The following is a 17,378-nucleotide window of genomic DNA, read 5'->3' as shown; positions in this document are numbered from 1 at the left end:
GTGAGTTAGGGGAAACAAAAAGGCAAAACGGATGGCTGGCTGCACTCATCAGCAAGTCCAGTCTGTCTGTCACCTCTATTAGTGAACCATAAAGGGGTGAGGAATGACTTCTTCCCCTCCAAAAAACTCCTCCATCATCGCCTTCTCACATATTCTCTACCCCGACTCCCTCCCCTTCAGCGTTCCTTCATTTCCACAGCAGGAACTGAAAGATGAAAACTAGAACACAGCCAAAGTGCAGGCGGACAAGTGGCAACCATTGCCACAAGTATTGTATCATTTTAAATGTTAAATGTTGTTTGCATGCAAATTTGTGTCAATTAAGTGTCTCTCTTTTTCTGCGGTTGCTTTGTTTGCAAATGTCAGCCATTAAGCTGCGAGAAAGATTCCTGCTGTGTAACAGTGAGAATAAAGAAGTGAGAAAGACCTCTGAGTGAGCACTCTGTCAGAGGTGTGATTCCTGATTAAGGTGATTTTAATTTGAAATGTAGTGAGACGTGCCACTTGTGCATTCCAGAGAGGTGTAAATGTGGATTTTCAGACATCAGAGAAGGCGCCCGTGTGCTGTCCCTGAGGTAATGCATGTATTTCTAACTCGCTGCATTAGGGCTGGGCGATATGGAGAAAATCAGATATCACCATATTCTTGACCAAATATCTCAATATCGATATTGCGGCGATATTCTAGGGTTGACATTTGGGGCTTTAACAAAATATCTTCACACTTAGATTTTAGATAAATAATCATCAGTAATGTGGACATAATGTGGGGAAAAGGCAAATAATATAACAGCTAGAACAGTCTGGTAAGTTCAGAAAAGTACATCACTTTACTGTAATGCAGCCTTTAAAACCAAAAATGTTTGTCTATATCAGCACATCTTAATGGATAATTTTTTTGTGCGATAGTGTAGTGTAAATTACAATATTACTACATCTGAGTAGATAAGAATGAAATGGTTTATATTTCTTTGGAACTACATAAATCATCTCCCTCAGTCAAATTACAAAAGGAAAATATCACTGAAATTGCACCCTCTTATAAACAGAAAGACAGGAAGGCAGCACTTTACATTTACTAATTGCCTTCAGTGAAAAATTATGATTTCTTGTTTTAGGCAGTACTTTAAAAGGTGCAGTAGGTAAGACTCCTAAAACTAACTTTCTGTCATATTAGCTGAAACTGGCCCTATGTTCCAGTAGAACTACATGAAGCAGGTCATTTGAAAAAAGAACCTGGCTCCTCTGGCACCACCTACAGCATGTAGTGCGATTTGCAAAAGTCCACAGCTCCCTGTTCAGATGCACCAATCAGTGCCGGGGGGTGTCTAACTGTTGGTCAATCACTGCTCATGCACACGCATTAATTCTCCATTGTGGGGGGAGGGGCTTAGGAGACCGTTTTGGGCTTTAGCAGAAAGGGGGGAGGAACTGAGAAGTTGTTGATGTTCAAATTTTTTGGCTAAATCCTGGCTCTTCGCAATCCTACCAGCAGCACCTTTAACTCATGACTGTGTGCATTTGTGTGTGTGTGTCTCACCAGGCTTCAGGCAGCAGGATGGTGTACTCGTGTGGAGAGGTGGTTTCTGGAAAGTTGTGAAGGATAGCTAGCCGATGCTGGAGGAGTTCGGCTCCATGGTACGTGAACAGGATGTCCAGGGCCTGAACGTTACTCTCCTGCAGGCAAACAAATGCATGATCCAATTACTGAAACCCTTTAACTAAATCGACTTTTATGTGATTACAGCACTAAAAAAAAGCACAACATATGACAATAATGATAATCTAATTATTCACACAAAGCAGCTAATTCAAATGCAATATATTTATGTTAAAGAAATAGGTCTAAAACCCTTTTGTAGGAAACACAAAGAAACACACAAAGTTGCCAGTTTTTATTAGTTACCCCTAGCAATAAATCCTACCTTCGTGAATATTATAGTTAGGATGTATTGCTGGACTGTTGCATTAGACTGCATTCGTTTTGCAAGCATATTTTACATTAGTGCCAAATGGAGATGCCGACAGCTAAGACAACCAAATTAAGTGAGATCACTAGCAAGACACTTTGAACAAAACAAGAGCCTGATGTTACCCTGGCGTAGTTTCTTGCTGACAAAACGATATTTTGACTGCGGAACTTCTTGAAGAACTCTGCATCATATTTCTGCTCTGCTGCGTGAGGCCCACCAAGTATCTCCTGGAGAGTATAAAGCAAGAGAAAGAGGGGAGAACCAGAAGAATTGAGGAATACAACTGTTGTTCATAAAGAGACATTTGTGAAGCAGAGGGTTATCTTTCCAGCGAAAATGTGTGACTGGGTAAAAAGTCAAACTAAAGACGAGAGGAAAAAGAGCGTGTAAAGGATGGGACTGCAGATGAATGCACAAAGACAAAGTCAACAGAGATGCTATTTAACTTTCTAGCATGCATTTGTCTTGACCATCTGAGGAAGGTACGAGAGTGTGTAAGTGTGCGCAAGTGGCTTAGAGGGATTTATGTGTGTCTGTGTGTAGAAAATCTCTGCAGCATCCTCTATGCAAGGGTGCGTGTGCGGTGTGTGCAGTGTGTGCAGTGTGTGCGGTGTGTGCGGTGTGTGTGTGTGTGTGTGTGTGTGTGTGTGTGTGTGTGTGTGTGTGTGTGTGTGTGTGTGTGTGTGTGAGAGATGGATAGCCTTTGAATGGGCTCTATGCAGACAGAGTCAGCCCAAGACGGGATGATAAAAACCCTAATATCATATTCATAGACAGCCAGAGAAAATGGATTGGGGCAAAAGGAATCTGACGAGGGCTGCAGTTACCATGACAATGTCCGAATAAAGGGAGAGGCATCATTCTGTCTGAGTGGAATATGTAGCAGGGTAAAATATCATCTTTCCTCTCCTGCACGGGAGAATGTTCGTCTGTGATTTATTGTGGATGAAAAGGGTGTGCGTGTTAACATTATTCATCAGAGATCCAGTGTTCCAGTGTTAAGTGGTTGCATGTGTCAAAGTTCCATTTTAAGCGTGTATCTGTCTATGCTGCACTGATGCTTATAATATACTGTAGGCCTATTAGTATTAAAGTGAAACCCATATTTTTGTTATATCAAATTTGTCTCTCAGCTTGCTAGTTGCCAAACAGTCATTCTTTTATTTAAATACTTCAAATGCCTCTCACGTTAGGGGTGGAACGGTACATGTATTCGTAGTGAACCGAAACGGTACGGGCGTCGCGGTTCGGTGCATGAATTTACACGGAGAATACACGGTATAAAAATAAATATAACTTGCGTGCAAATTAATTAAAGTAATGCGGAACTTATGTAATGCGGAACTACTGTTAGTTACTGGGTTATTTAGGGACACCTAATCTGTAGCCCCTCCTTAGCTCTGAAGCTTTGACTGGCATGCCGCCCATGTAGCCGAGCTCCGCCTATGTATGCAGTCGGAGATAGCAGCACTAAAACGTGGCGAGTGGTGGAGACCCACAAGAGTGGACGGGCGGGTCGCGGACGCCTATTTAAGATCTCAAGTTTGGGAAAACTTCTGTTTCCCAGTCAGTTACAGTAGAACAGGCGAGAGAGTGGTGGTGGATTTTCTAGGTTAGTGTTACGTTTCCAGCGTCGCGGCTCTGAACCGTAACGTTCGTTGGGACAGACGCCTTGTTTCTTCTATAGGCTCGCTCGAGATGAACTGTGCCTCGCCTGTAAAGTGGACGAGAGCAGGCGGGACAGTTTCCAGCTGATTCCAGCAGCCTTCAGGCTGAACAGGAAGTCACAGAAACACTGTGGTCCGATTCCGATTTAATAAAATGTTATCAGACCCATATATCAGCTCCTACACAGTCTCCAGTTGTTTTTATTATGTCAAAATGCTCTACATGAGATCGGTTTTTAAATAACAACACACTGTAGATGATCTGTAATCTGAACAGTAAACGAAATGTTAACGTAACGAAACCTTAGTCTCTCGAACTTCTAAATGTAACAGAATAAGCCTTTAAAATCAGACAAATAGCAGTTAAAATCCCTCCAAATTAAAATCAATAAAAAGTTTATATAAAACGTCATCATGTTGAGTCGATTCTGAACCAATCAGCTGTTAGATCAGCTGAGAGGCCGGCGTTTCCCAGCATGCCCTGGGTCCGCCTAGGTCTTGCAGTCGGTGAAAAGTGAAAAGTTTATATACTGTCTATGGTGAAAAGCAACTGCGCTGCCTGCGTCTCAAAACTGCGGCCGCCTTGATCTCGTGAGGTTATCGTTGCCCACGTGTGCATGACGTCAGAGCAAGTCAGGATCAAGTCAGACACAAATCTAACCAGCACCATAGACAGTATATAATGGACCAATAGACCCCGTTGCTCTGGATGGAGACCAGTGAAGGCTATTAGAAGCACTTTTCCAGTGATGGCCAGCTTTACTGCGCAGCCTCCAACTGACAGAGACAACGTATATGTGACGTGAGCAACGTGTCTGAAAGTTGTAAGTCTTCTGGTAGCTGTGCCAAGAGAAATCTCAATCATTCCCAATCTTACAGAGACGGAGAGCGTAGGTATATGTAAGGAGATAACATGGGCACAGGCTAATTATTGCTAACTAAAATGCTAGTTAACATTAGTAATTAAACCTAAACAGCTCATGTAAGTCGAAACTGCCTGCGAGCTTCTCCTGTACTGTATGGTAATTCCTCTATGTGACACAATCGTTAGCCTATTTTTACAAAAACGTCTGCTACAGAGCCATAACGTGAGATACAAGGTAATGGAGCCTTTTATACATTGTCGTGTTTCTTTAGAACCAAACAATGGACAAATGGAGTCTTTAAACGCTTCCAATGTAAAGTTATTCACTGTTAAGTGACGTCAAAATGAATGCTAGTCAGTGGAATGCTAATGCAAGGTGATCTTTTTGTAGCATCAAAATGGCGCCATAGGAGGTTCGAGTTCTGAAGCAAAGCTTACCCCCTTGACCAGCACGCATTGGGTGGCGATCGCCGCAGATCTGGCTCATCTCGAACGAGCCTTATATTAGCTTTAGCCAGGCAGGGACCAAAAACCCTATGAAACAACGTAGAAGAGGTGAAGTTACCCTGCCCGGAGGAAGCCCGGGGCCCCCGTCTGGAGCCAGGCCCAGATGGCGGGCTCGTCAGCGAGCGCCTGGTGGCCGGGTTTGCCACGGAGCCCGGTCGGGCACAGCCCCAAGAAGCAACATGGCAACTCCCTCTCCATCCCATGGGCCCACCACCTGTGGGAGGAACCGCTGGGGTCGGGTGCACTGTCACATGGGTGGCAGTGAAGGTGAGGGGCCTCAATGGACCAGACCCGGGCAGCAGACGCTGGCTTTGGGGACGTGGAATGTCACCTCTCGGTGGGGGAAGGAGCCGGAACTGGTGCGGGAGGTGGAGCGCTACCGGTTAGATCTGGTGGGGCTTACCTCTACGCACAGTCTCGGTTCTGGAACCATACTCCTGGATAGGGGTTGGACTCTTTTCTTCTCCGGAGTTGCCCAGGGTGTCAGGCGCCGGGCGGGTGTGGGGATACTCACAAGCCCCCGGCTGAGTGCCGCTGCATTGGAGTTTACCCCGGTGGACAAGAGGGTCGCCTCCCTACGCCTGCGGGTTGTGGGGGGGAAAACTCTGACTGTTGTTTGTGCATATGCACCAAACAGGAGTTCGGAGCATTCGGCCTTCTTGGAGACCTTGACTGGAGTCCTGCATGGGGCTCCAGTGGGGGACTACATTGTTCTGCTGGGGGACTTCAACGCGCACGTGGGCAATGATGGAGACACATGGAGAGGCGTGATTGGGAGGAACGGCCTCCCTCATCTAAACCAGAGTGGTTGTTTGTTGTTGGACCTCTGTGCTAGTCATGGATTGTCTATAACAAACACCATGTTCGAACATAGGGATGCTCATAAGTGTACTTGGTACCAGAGCACCCTAGGCCAAAGGTCAATGATCGATTTTATAATCGTTTCATCTGATCTGAGGCCGTATGTTTTGGACACTCGGGTGAAGAGAGGGGCGGAGCTGTCAACTGATCACCATCTGGTGGTGAGTTGGGTCAGGGGGTGGGGGAAGACTCTGGACAGACCTGGTAAGCCCAAATGGGTAGTGCGGGTAATTGGGAACGTCTGGAGGAGGCCCCTGTCCGACAGACTTTCAACTCACAACTCCAGCGGAGCTTTTCGTGCATCCCTGTGGAGGCTGGGGGCGGCGAGGAGCTGTGGTCTTAGGGTCTTAGGTGCCTCAAGGAGCGGTAACTCACAAACACCGTGGTGGACACCGGTGGTCAGGGAAGCCGTCCGATTGAAGGAGTCTTTCCGGGATATGTTATCCCAGAGGACTCCGGAGGCGGTTGCAGGATACCGAAGGGCCCGAAGGGCTGCAGCCTCTGCCGTGAAAGAGGCAAAGCAGCGGGTGTGGGAGAAGTTTGGAGAAGACATGGAGAAGGACTTTCGGTCGGCACCAAGGTGCTTCTGGAAAACTGATCGCCACCTCAGGAGGGGGAAGCGGGGAACCATCCAAGCTGTGTACAGTAAGGATGGGACACTGTTGACCTCAACTGAGGAGGTAATAGGGCGGTGGAAGGAGCACTTTGAGGAACTCCTGAATCCGACTAATACGCCCTTTATGTTAGAGGCAGAGCTGGAGGATGATGGGGGATCAGTCAATTTCCCTGGTGGAAATCACTGATGTAGTCAAACAACTCCACAGTGGCAAAGCCCCTGGGATTGATGAGATCCGTCCAGAAATGCTCAAGGCTCTGGGTGTGGAGGGGCTGTCCTGGTTGAATCGCCTCTTTGACATTGCGTGGAAGTCTGGGACAGTGCCAAAGGAGTGGCAGACCGGGGTGGTGGTTCCCCTTTTTAAAAAGGGGGACCAGAGGGTGTGTGCCAAATACAAGGGTATCACACTTCTCAGCCTCCCTGGTAAAGTCTACTCCAAGGTGCTGGAAAGGAGGGTTCGGCCGATAGTCGAACCTCAGATTGAAGAGGAACAATGCGGATTCCGTCCTGGTCGTGGAACAACGGACCAGCTCTTCACTCTCGCAAGGATCCTAGAGGGAGCCTGGGAGTATGCCCAACCGGTCTACATGCGTTTTGTGGATTTGGAAAAGGTGTATGACCGGGTCCCCCGGGAGATACTGTGGGAGGTGCTGCGGGAGTATGGGGTGAGGGGGTCTCTTCTCAGGGCCATCCAATCTCTGTACGACCAAAGTGAGAGCTGTGTCCGGGTTCTCGGCAGTAAGTCGGACTCGTTTCAGGTGAGGGTTGGCCTCCGCCAGGGCTGCGCTTTGTCACCAATCCTGTTTGTAACATTTATGGACAGGTTATCGAGGCGTAGTCGGGGTGGGGAGGGGTTGCGGTTCGGTGGGCTGGGGATCTCATCGCTGCTCTTTGCAGATGATGTGGTACTGATGGCATCATTGGCCTGCGACCTTCAGCACTCACTGGATCGGTTTGCAGCCGAGTGTGAAGCGGTTGGGATGAGGATCAGCACCTCTAAATCTGAGGCCATGGTTCTCAGCAGGAAACCCGATGGAGTGCCTACTCCAGGTAGGGAATGAGTCCTTACACCAAGTGAAGGAGTTCAAGTACCTTGGGGTTTTGTTCGCGAGTGAGGGGACAATGGAGATTGGGTCGGAGAATCGGCGCAGCGGGTGCGGTATTACATTCAATTTATCGCACCGTTGTGACGAAAAGAGAGCTAAGCCAGAAGGCAAAGCTCTCGATCTACCGGTCAGTTTTCGTTCCTACCCTCACCTATGGTCATGAAGGCTGGGTCATGACCGAAAGAACGAGATACAGGGTACAAGCGGCCGAAATGGGTTTCCTCAGGAGGGTGGCTGGCGTCTCCCTTAGAGATAGGGTGAGAAGCTCAGTCATCCGTGAGGAGCTCGGAGTAGAGCCACTCCTCCTTCGCATCGAAACGAGCCAGTTGAGGTGGTTGGGGCATCTGGTAAGGATGCCCCCTGGGCGCTTCCCTAGGGAGGTGTTCCAGGCACGTCCAGCTGGGAGGAGGCCTCGGGGAAGACCCAGGACTAGGTGGAGGGATTATATCTCCAACATGGCCTGGGAACGCCTCGGGATCCCCCAGTCGGAGCTGGTTAATGTTGCTCGGGAAAGGGAAGTTTGGGGTCCCCTGCTGGAGCTGCTCCCCCCGCGACCAGACACCGGATAAGCGGACGAAGATGGATGGAGGCAGGGACCAGCTTTCTGCGGTGAAAAATGGCCGGCAGACGTCGTGATGACGTTGCATTGGGTTGTCTTTGCAGAGAACAGAGATGCAGTACTTTCAGTTTTATAGCTGATTGTCTTATTTTGTTTACAGGGTACTTAATGTTTACTGTTTACATCTTACTGTACACACTTCAGACTGTTGCAGCTAGCTCAGGGGAGAGACTGTATGACACTAGGTGGTACAGCCTGAGATATGCACAACAACAAAAAATTGCCTTATGCATTTTTGTTTTTCTTTTCCCTCCATTGTACTGAACTCGTACCGAACCGTGATGTCTGACCCGAGGTATGAACCGAACCGTGACTTCTGTGTACCGTTACACCCCTATCTCACGTAGATATCTTTTTTTCAATATTTCTTCAGAGATTAAAAGGGAGTATCAATAAAAGCATCTGTGCCTAGGAGGGATTGGATATGAAAGGAGAAAAGCATTAGGATGCCAACTGGAAAACAACTACGCAACGAAAAATGTTTAACAAAAACATTAACTTAGCGTGTCTTGAAGCATGAAAATAAACATAATATTCTCCTTTGGTGACCCTCAAACTTAATAGTAGTTAATGGTACTTCAAACACAGTCCTTTCCATATAGTCTCACAGAAACAAGCCTTAATGTTGTGAGATCAATTTTCATAATGAGACATTAGTCCAAGAAAACATCCATTCAGACTCCACTGAGCCCACTGGCTCTAAGCTGGACCAATCAACACATGATTAGAAGGACTTTCAATAATGATGTATAATAATTATGACTTTTAGACTATTTCGGTCTTACACTGTGTTCACACAAGAGTTGTTTCAGTCATCCATCCCACACATGGATATTCTTTCATTTTATTCCATTAAGGTGTCTACACAGGCCCTAACAACTTCTTCTTTGTGCGCATAACCATGACCCAAAAGATGTTTCTTCCCTTTTACGCACGTTAACTGCAGTGAAGTCGTGGCTGAATGGGTCCAGTGCAGACACTGACAGAGGACTGAAGCGGCTGCTGCAGTGTAGTCAGGGTGTTATTAAAGTAACCTCTCTGAACCCCTCATTTCATAGTTAAGTGACAGTAGCAGACTTTTACACTTGTCAATTTGATGGTTCATATTTATTATTAAATCTAGAGCTGAAACAAATAGTAGTTAATCGAACAGTCAATTGACAATAAAAGCAATTTTGATAATTGATTAGTTGTTGGATTAATTTTTTAAAGGTCCCATGGCATGAAACTTTCACTTTATGAGTTTTTTTAACATTAATATGAGTTCCCCCAGCCTGCCTATGGTCCCCCAGTGGCTAGAAATGGCGATAGGTGTAAACCGAGCCCTGGGTATCCTGCTCTGCCTTTGAGAAAATGAAAGCTCAGATGGGCCGATCTGGAATCTTGCTCCTTATGAGGCCATAAGGAGCAAGGTTACCTCCCCTTTCTCTGCTTTGCCCGCCCAGAGAATTTGGCCTGGCCATTAGAAAGAGAGACATCATGGCTTTCAAACAAGCAAAGTGGCAGTTGGCCACACCCCCACCCTCCACCTTGCCCCCTCTCTCTCCTACGCAGTAGCTACAGACACAGAAATGGCACATACTAAGGAAAGCTCATTGTGGGACTGGCTAGTGGCTGTAATTCTGCACCATGGCTGAATTTTGGGAAAGAGACTTCAGATACAGTATTAGGGGACCACTAAGGCCTACATAAAAGTATCCAAAGAGCACCATGTCATAGGACCTTTAAGCAAAAATGTACCATCTTCTTTTTCTCAAATGTGAATATTTTGTAGTAAATTTAGTCTTCTATGATAGTTAAGTGCAAAACTTTGAGTTCCGGCCTGTTGTTCGGGTTCTTGGAGACTGTGGTGGGCCTTTTCACTATTTGTTAACATTTCATAGACAAACGATTAATTAAGATGAATATCGGAAGATGAATTGATAATAAAAAAATAATCGTTGCAGTTGCGGCCTTAAGTAAGTCTTTTTAACTATGGCAAATTTTCTCAGTGTGACTTCAAGCTGTGTAATAACTATTCATTAACTATTTCCCAGAGTACTCGACACATGGTGGGTGACGGTTGTTACCTCGTATGTTTCCAGTCGGTCCAGGTAGGAGAGTAGTTTCAGTCGGCTCCGACACAGCTCCTTCTGCTCCAGAGTCAGCCTAAGCATGCACATATACACATAAATCAACAGCATGTCTGCACAATCACTTCAAAAATCACAATTAACATCTTAAATGCCACCTTAAAAATACAAGATCTCATTATTGTTTCATTATCTCACACACACACACACACACACAAAAAGCTTTGAATTAACTGTAAATTGACCCTATACAGTATACCCGCAGGGACCTATATAACAATGCTTGGGGCTGGTGACTACAATACCACATAGTGCCCTCTAGACCTAATCACTTTCTAAGGGCAACAAATCAACTCCTTATGACCACAAGAACCCTTCGGTGGTTATGTATGGGACGCTAGTTGTCAATGAGGTGAGTGATTGCCCTGTGAGAATCAAATCTATTTTCAATGTAATTTAATCACGACCATAAATAAATTGGATGACAACAAACACCAAGGTGCTAGGTTATATAGGATCTACCTACAATTCAATCACCAAAGGTATGCCCAAGGGAAAGGAACCACAAGGCTGGAAACTACTGCGAGTGGTCGGGTCCGTCCCCTCAGTTCACACATACTCAGAGTAAAATAAAAGATTTTCCACCACATATTCACACATCCTCGACGTACAATCCACAAAGAAGTAAATGATCTGACCAGGTGGAGCCGTGCCCAAAGCTCCCTAAAAACTTGGCCTGGATCAACCGCAGTGTGACCCCAGGAGATCTGACCTCTCCACCGCCGTCTTAATCCCTAATCCCTCATTACAGAGTGCGCTATCAAGACTTAACAGGGTTCCTCTACACAGACTAACAGAGATTAACACTGGCTCAACACACTCTCTGGCACATCAAAGACTGGCAGCTTAGCACTCGTACTAGTGGTAATTATTGCTTTGCTCTGCCTCTTCAGAGCATATGTTTAAAAAGTGGAGATAGAGGAGGGATAGGGAGAGAAGGAGACGATATGAGAGGAGATGTTAGAAAACTATTTTACCCCGTCTGTTGTCCTCTCTGGTTTTGAATGATAGCTCAATCATGAATTCCAACATCAACAAAATGGCCTCAAAAGAAGAGAACATGGTGACAGGACATCGCTCATTCTCAAGGTTTGATAAACCTCTTAATTCACTGCAAAACTGATTATTATTATCAACTGTAAAATCTGTAAAAGTGCCATGCTGGCCAGACGATGTATCCTAGCAGCTTTGGTTATCCTCTGACTTTTCCTGTAATGCCACCAGCAGCTCAGAATTTCAATTAGTACGATACTTTGGTTTGTGACTAATTATATGGCATTCCAATCCCGATTACCAGTTAGGGATTTAACATCAGCCATTGACATACACTAGCGTGGCATTGTGTTAATGTTCAATCCAGGTCCACATCTCTTGCTTCCAAATTGGTAATCCCGCTGCTGAATTCCACGGACGTACAGTACAAACAGCGCGCAATACATGGTTACACATACAAATGGGCAACCTGGCTGTACACCAAAAGGGTAACATGGTGCCTGCATCTTTGCAAAGGTTTATATTAGTTCCCTGATTTGCCCTTACAATAAACAGTGAGTGAAGGGGAAAACGTGGAAAGAGACGGGCCAGGAGTGAACAAAAACACTGCAACACATCTGAATGGAGATTAAGGGCTATGAGTTTTTTTTAGGCACAACCTAAACTGCGCTTTAGACTGTTACACACCATTGCACATGCTGTCTAATGTGAAGTGACCAGACTCTGATTGCTTCAAGGTGTGTGTGTGTGTGTGTGTTTGTGTTATATTTTGAAGCTATCAGGACTGCAGGTTATTACAAACAGATGGCATTGCTCCTCCATCTCTTTACAAACACCCTGAATATGACTGTACTGGACAGAGATTGAACCGCATAAACAGGCCAACACACACACACACACACACACACACACACACACACACACACACACACACACACACACACACACACACACACACACACACACACACACACACACACACACACACACACACACACACACACACACACACACACACAGTGTGTGATAAAAGCGATTATCAGGCAGTGTGAGGGACAAAATTGGACAAAAACCCTTCTGCTTGTGTCTTCATATGCACATGGATGCCACAGTAAAATCATAAACAGTTGTCTATGCACACACACACAGACACAAACACACACAACCAATGCTGGAGCAGATGAGAAAATGAGACTTCTGATTGAGGTCTGAATCTGATCAGATAAGAACATAAACACCTTGCAGCAGCTCTCTCTCTGCCTGTCTCTCTCTCACAATAGTTGCTCTCCCCCCAACACAGTTTTAAGAGACAGGAGCATGACAGTTAAGACTATGAAGCATTAGCCAGTCCTGAGGAAGTCTGTATTTTATGTGACATTACATCTCAGGATAACTGAATGCAGTGCAAGTACAACACATTGCCTATAGGGGTAGAGCTAGTAGTAACAAGAGAGGCTGGAGAAGTACATTAACATCTATCATTTTATTGATTCCTTTAAACAAATGTGTGTTTGCTGAGAGGGAAATGAACATCTTTCAGCATCTTTTATATATATATATATATATACAGTGGGGGAAATAAGTATTTGACCCCTTGCTGATTTTGCAGGTTTGCCCACTTACAAAGAATGCAAAAATCTACAATTGTAATCATATGTACATTCTAACAGTGAAAGACAGAATCCCAAAGAAAATTCCAGAAAATCACATCATATGAATTTATTAAAATTGATAACCATCTGATGAGGAAAAACAAGTATTTGACCCCCTGGACAAACAGCAAGTATTCTGGCTCCTACAAGCCAGTTAGTCTTTCTTTAAGACACAGCCCCAATCCGAACCAATTATCTACATCAAATACACCTGCCTCACCTCGTTACCTGTATAAAAGATACCTGTCAACACCCAAACAACCATTATCCAACATCACCACCATGGGCAAGACCAAAGAGCTTTCTACGGACATCAGGGACAAGATTGTTGATCTGCACAAGGCTGGGATGGGCTACAAGAGAATCGGAAAGCAACTTGGAGAGAAAAGATCAACTGTCGGTGCAGTTATCAGGAAATGGAAGAAGCACCACACCACCGCCAACCTCCCTCGGTCTGGGCCTCCACACAAGATCTTGCCTCGTGGGGTGTCCCTGATCATGCGAACGGTGAGGAATCATCCCAAAACCACAAGGGGGGAATTGATGGATCAACTGAAGGCAGCTGGGACCACAGTTACAAAAGAAACGGTTGGTAACACACTACGCCGTCATGGATTGAAATCCTGCAGCGCGCGCAAGGTCCCCCTGCTCAAGAAGAAACATGTACAGGCCCGCATGAAGTTCGCCATTCACCACCTGGACGACTCAGAAGAGGCCTGGAAGAAGGTGATGTGGTCAGATGAGACCAAAATAGAACTTTTTGGCCTCAACTCAACTCGTCGTGTTTGGAGGGCAAAGAACACCGAGTACAACCCAAAAGAACACCATCCCCACCGTCAAGCATGGTGGTGGCAACATCATGCTTTGGGGGTGCTTTTCAGCCAAGGGACGGGACAACTCCATCGTATTGAGGGAAGGATGGACGGGGCCATGTATCATGGAATTCTGGACCGACATCTCCTTCCCTCAGTGAGAGAGCTGAAGATGGGTCGAGGATGGGTGTTTCAGCACGACAACGACCCTAAGCACACTGCCAAAGCAACAAAAGAGTGGCTGAAGAAGAAGCACATCAAGGTTCTGGAGTGGCCTAGCCAGTCTCCAGACCTGAATCCGATTTGAAAATCTTTGGAGGGAGCTTAAAATTGAGGTTGCCAGGCGACAACCTCGGAACCTGAATGATTTGGAGGCTGTCTGCAGGGAGGAGGGCCAACATCCCTGCCGAAATGTGCACAAACCTTGTCACCAACTATAAAAACCGTTTGACATCTGTGCTGGCCAATAATGGCTTTTCTACAAAATATTAACATGCTGTTTGTCCAGGGGGTCAAATACTTGTTTTTCCTCATCAGATGGTTATCAATTTTAATAAATTCATATGATGTGATTTTCTGGAATTTTCTTTGGGATTCTGTCTTTCACTGTTAGAATGTACATATGATTAAAATTGTAGATTTTTGCATTCTTTGTAAGTGGGCAAACCTGCAAAATCAGCAAGGGGTCAAATACTTATTTCCCCCACTGTATATATATATATGATAGCAAAAATTGATTGCGTGGGTTTATTTCTGATTATTGAAAATGTGACAAGAACTGCCAATGGCAATCTTTAAGAGGATCTTCCAAGACTTTTTTTTTTTCTCTTTTCAACCCAAGAGTTAGGAATAATCACAAGTTCTTTCATTACACCAACTGGTGATGGAAAAAAACATCCTGGTTGATTGTGTCTTTCAAACACACACACTTACACACACACACACACACACACACACACACACACACACACACACACACACACACACACACACACAACACGCAGAGGGACAAAAGATGCACTCTGTGTGACAGTCAGTAGTTAAATACAGTCCGTATCTACACACAAGAACATCACACACACACACAAAACACACACAAAACACACACAAAACACACACAGCATCTGTGATCGATACCAAGCCATTTCTATAATGGTGGTGTAGTTAAAAAGAAATTAAGAGAATTATTATCTGTCTCAGACCTTGGCCGCAGGCCTCAAGGCAACATGGGCAGATCCATTAGTGAGGGGCTTCGCTGCACCCAAACGCGCATACACATATACACATATACACATATATTTTGGGGACACAGATACCATGAAATCGGCAGATTTAAATAAGGTAATTCATTGGTGACTTAATGTAATGGTTTTTTTAATGTTAGTAAATTCTTGTTTTTTTAACTCCCTTCTATCTCTTTCTCATCCTCTATATTTTTTTTTTATCGGACATGGACTAAAGGTCCGCAATAAAGCTTAACAGTTTTATAAGGCAAAAAAGGGCGAAGGGAATACAAAATTAAACAAGGAGCTTTGGGGGAGACATCACAGTGTTTCTGCCCCTTCTAATTCAAATGCAGACCCGAGCCTCACTGGTTAAGTATCTGAGGTGAGGAGAACAACAGAGACAGCACAATCTGGCAACTGAAGCTTGAAATACCTGTTTGCACAAGGCTTTCTTGCATAAATGCAGTATGGGTACACATTTTAATTGTGCATCATTTATTTCAGTGTATTATCTTGTGTTTTAATTTTATCAGATGTATGTAACAAGTGTATGGGCTCATATTAAGCTTAAGGGTGTTTCATGATACATGGGCGCGTGTGTGTGTGTGTGTGTGTGTGTGTGTGTGTGTGTGTGTGTGCGTGTGTGTGCGCGTGTGTGCGCGTGTGTGCGCGTGTGTGTGTGAGAGAGAGAGAGTGAGAGAGGTGATTAGTGATCACTAAAGGGTTTTTCATTAGTCTTTCCCTGGGCACTCAACAACAAAGGCATAAATTACCTCCAGCAGATTACCCACTAATCTCCACCAACGCTCTCTCCCTCTCGCTCCCTCATCCTCATTAATGTCCCTGCCTTTATGATCCCCTCTCTCCGGTGTGCGACCTAATCAAACAATAGGTGTTAAATTTGGAAGCCCTCTCCCGTATCTTTATTGTTACCTTGTCTAACCCTTAAATACCGTCACTACAATCTCTCCTTTTCATTATTTTTACACAAATGGAAGTGCAGTTGCTACCCCTATCATTACAGTTCATACCGTGAATAATAATGACTTAATTTAAGCTCTTTAAACAACAGACAACAACCTGCCGACTGGGCACTCACACCGGTCAGTGTCAGGTTTCCCTTAGTCTCCCTGCCGAGCGGAAGAGGGTCTGGCTGCTCCACAAAGCATTCCGGGATGGGAGAAAAACGTGCTCTGGTTTATTGGCAATTCTTTAAACCGATCACAATCGTCATGGGCTGTGCTAAGCTCCGCACGGAGACGTTGCAAAATAGTCTTGCGAGAGAAAACTCAGATTGGACAGATAGTCTAGCTAGCTGTCTGGATTTACCCTGCAGAGTATTAAGTATAGTGGTCGTAAATCATCCCATGTCGAATCATGACGAGAGATGAGGAATTTTGTTTTGAAACAAAATTTTGAACTGAGCCATGTTGGTTTTTGAAAAAGCGGACTTTTCAGGATGAAACGGATCATTTTTTCAAAAATTTTTATCAAAGAAAAGGTCCTCAGTTCATACAAAACTCATTTCAAGTCATAAAATGTTGCCCAGACAGTTGCTGTGGTTGAAATGTAACAGTAACAAAAACAGGCATTTTTATGCCCCTCTCCGTGAACCATCACCTTATCGTGGTGGAGAGGTTTGTGTGTCTCTGTGAACCTGAGGGCTGTGTTGTCTGGAGCTTTGTGCTCCTGGTAGGGTCTCCCAAGGCAAAGTGGTCTCAGGTGAGGGGCCAGACAAAGAATGGTTCAAAAACCCCAATGAAAAAGCTAAGCAGAGATGGAGTGACCCTGCCCGGAGGAAGCCCGGGGCCCCCGTCTGGAGCCAGGCCCAGACGGTGGGCTCGTCGGCGAGCGCCTGGTGGCCGGGTTTGCCACGGAGCCCGGCCGGGCACAGCCCGAACAAGCTACGTGGCAACTCCCTCTCCATCCCATGGGCCCACCACCTGTGGGAGGAACCGTTGGGGTCGGGTGCGATGCCACATGGGTGGCAGTGAAGGTCAGGGGCCTCGGCGGACCAGACCCGGGCAGCAGACGCTGGCTCTGGGGACGTGGAACGTCACCTCTCTGTGGGGGAAGGAGCCGGAACTGGTGCGGGAGGTGGAGCTACCGGTTAGATCTGGTGGGGCTTACCTCTACGCACAGTCTTGGTTCTGGAACCATACTCCTGGATAGGGGTTGGACTCTTTTCTTCTCGGAGTTGCCCAGGGTGTGAGGCGCCCGGGCGGGTGTGGGGATACTCACAAGTCCCGGCTGAGCGCCGCTGTGTTGGAGTTTACCCCAGTGGACGAGAGGGTCGCCTCCCCACGCCTGCGGGTTGTGGGGGAAAACTCTGACTGTTGTTTGTGCATA

The 17,378-nt window shown here is 45.8% G+C and overlaps 1 protein-coding gene across 1 annotated transcript in view; it reads right to left on the bottom strand.

Annotated features, from left to right (window-relative positions):
- nbas (NBAS subunit of NRZ tethering complex) overlaps positions 1-17,378 on the bottom strand; it is a 169,007-nt gene that overhangs the window by 121,417 nt on the left and 30,212 nt on the right. Inside the window, exons 19-21 of the mRNA XM_028604439.1 lie at positions 10,284-10,362; positions 2,096-2,200; positions 1,541-1,677 (exon numbers count right to left, since the gene is read on the bottom strand). Of these exons, the coding sequence (XP_028460240.1) occupies positions 1,541-1,677; positions 2,096-2,200; positions 10,284-10,362 (321 nt within the window). The remainder of the gene's footprint in view (positions 1-1,540; positions 1,678-2,095; positions 2,201-10,283; positions 10,363-17,378) is intronic.

Source organism: Perca flavescens, chromosome 18 (assembly GCF_004354835.1).
Source record: "Perca flavescens isolate YP-PL-M2 chromosome 18, PFLA_1.0, whole genome shotgun sequence".
Taxonomy (NCBI): domain Eukaryota; kingdom Metazoa; phylum Chordata; class Actinopteri; order Perciformes; family Percidae; genus Perca; species Perca flavescens.
This window is presented reverse-complemented; position numbering and strand designations above follow the sequence as displayed.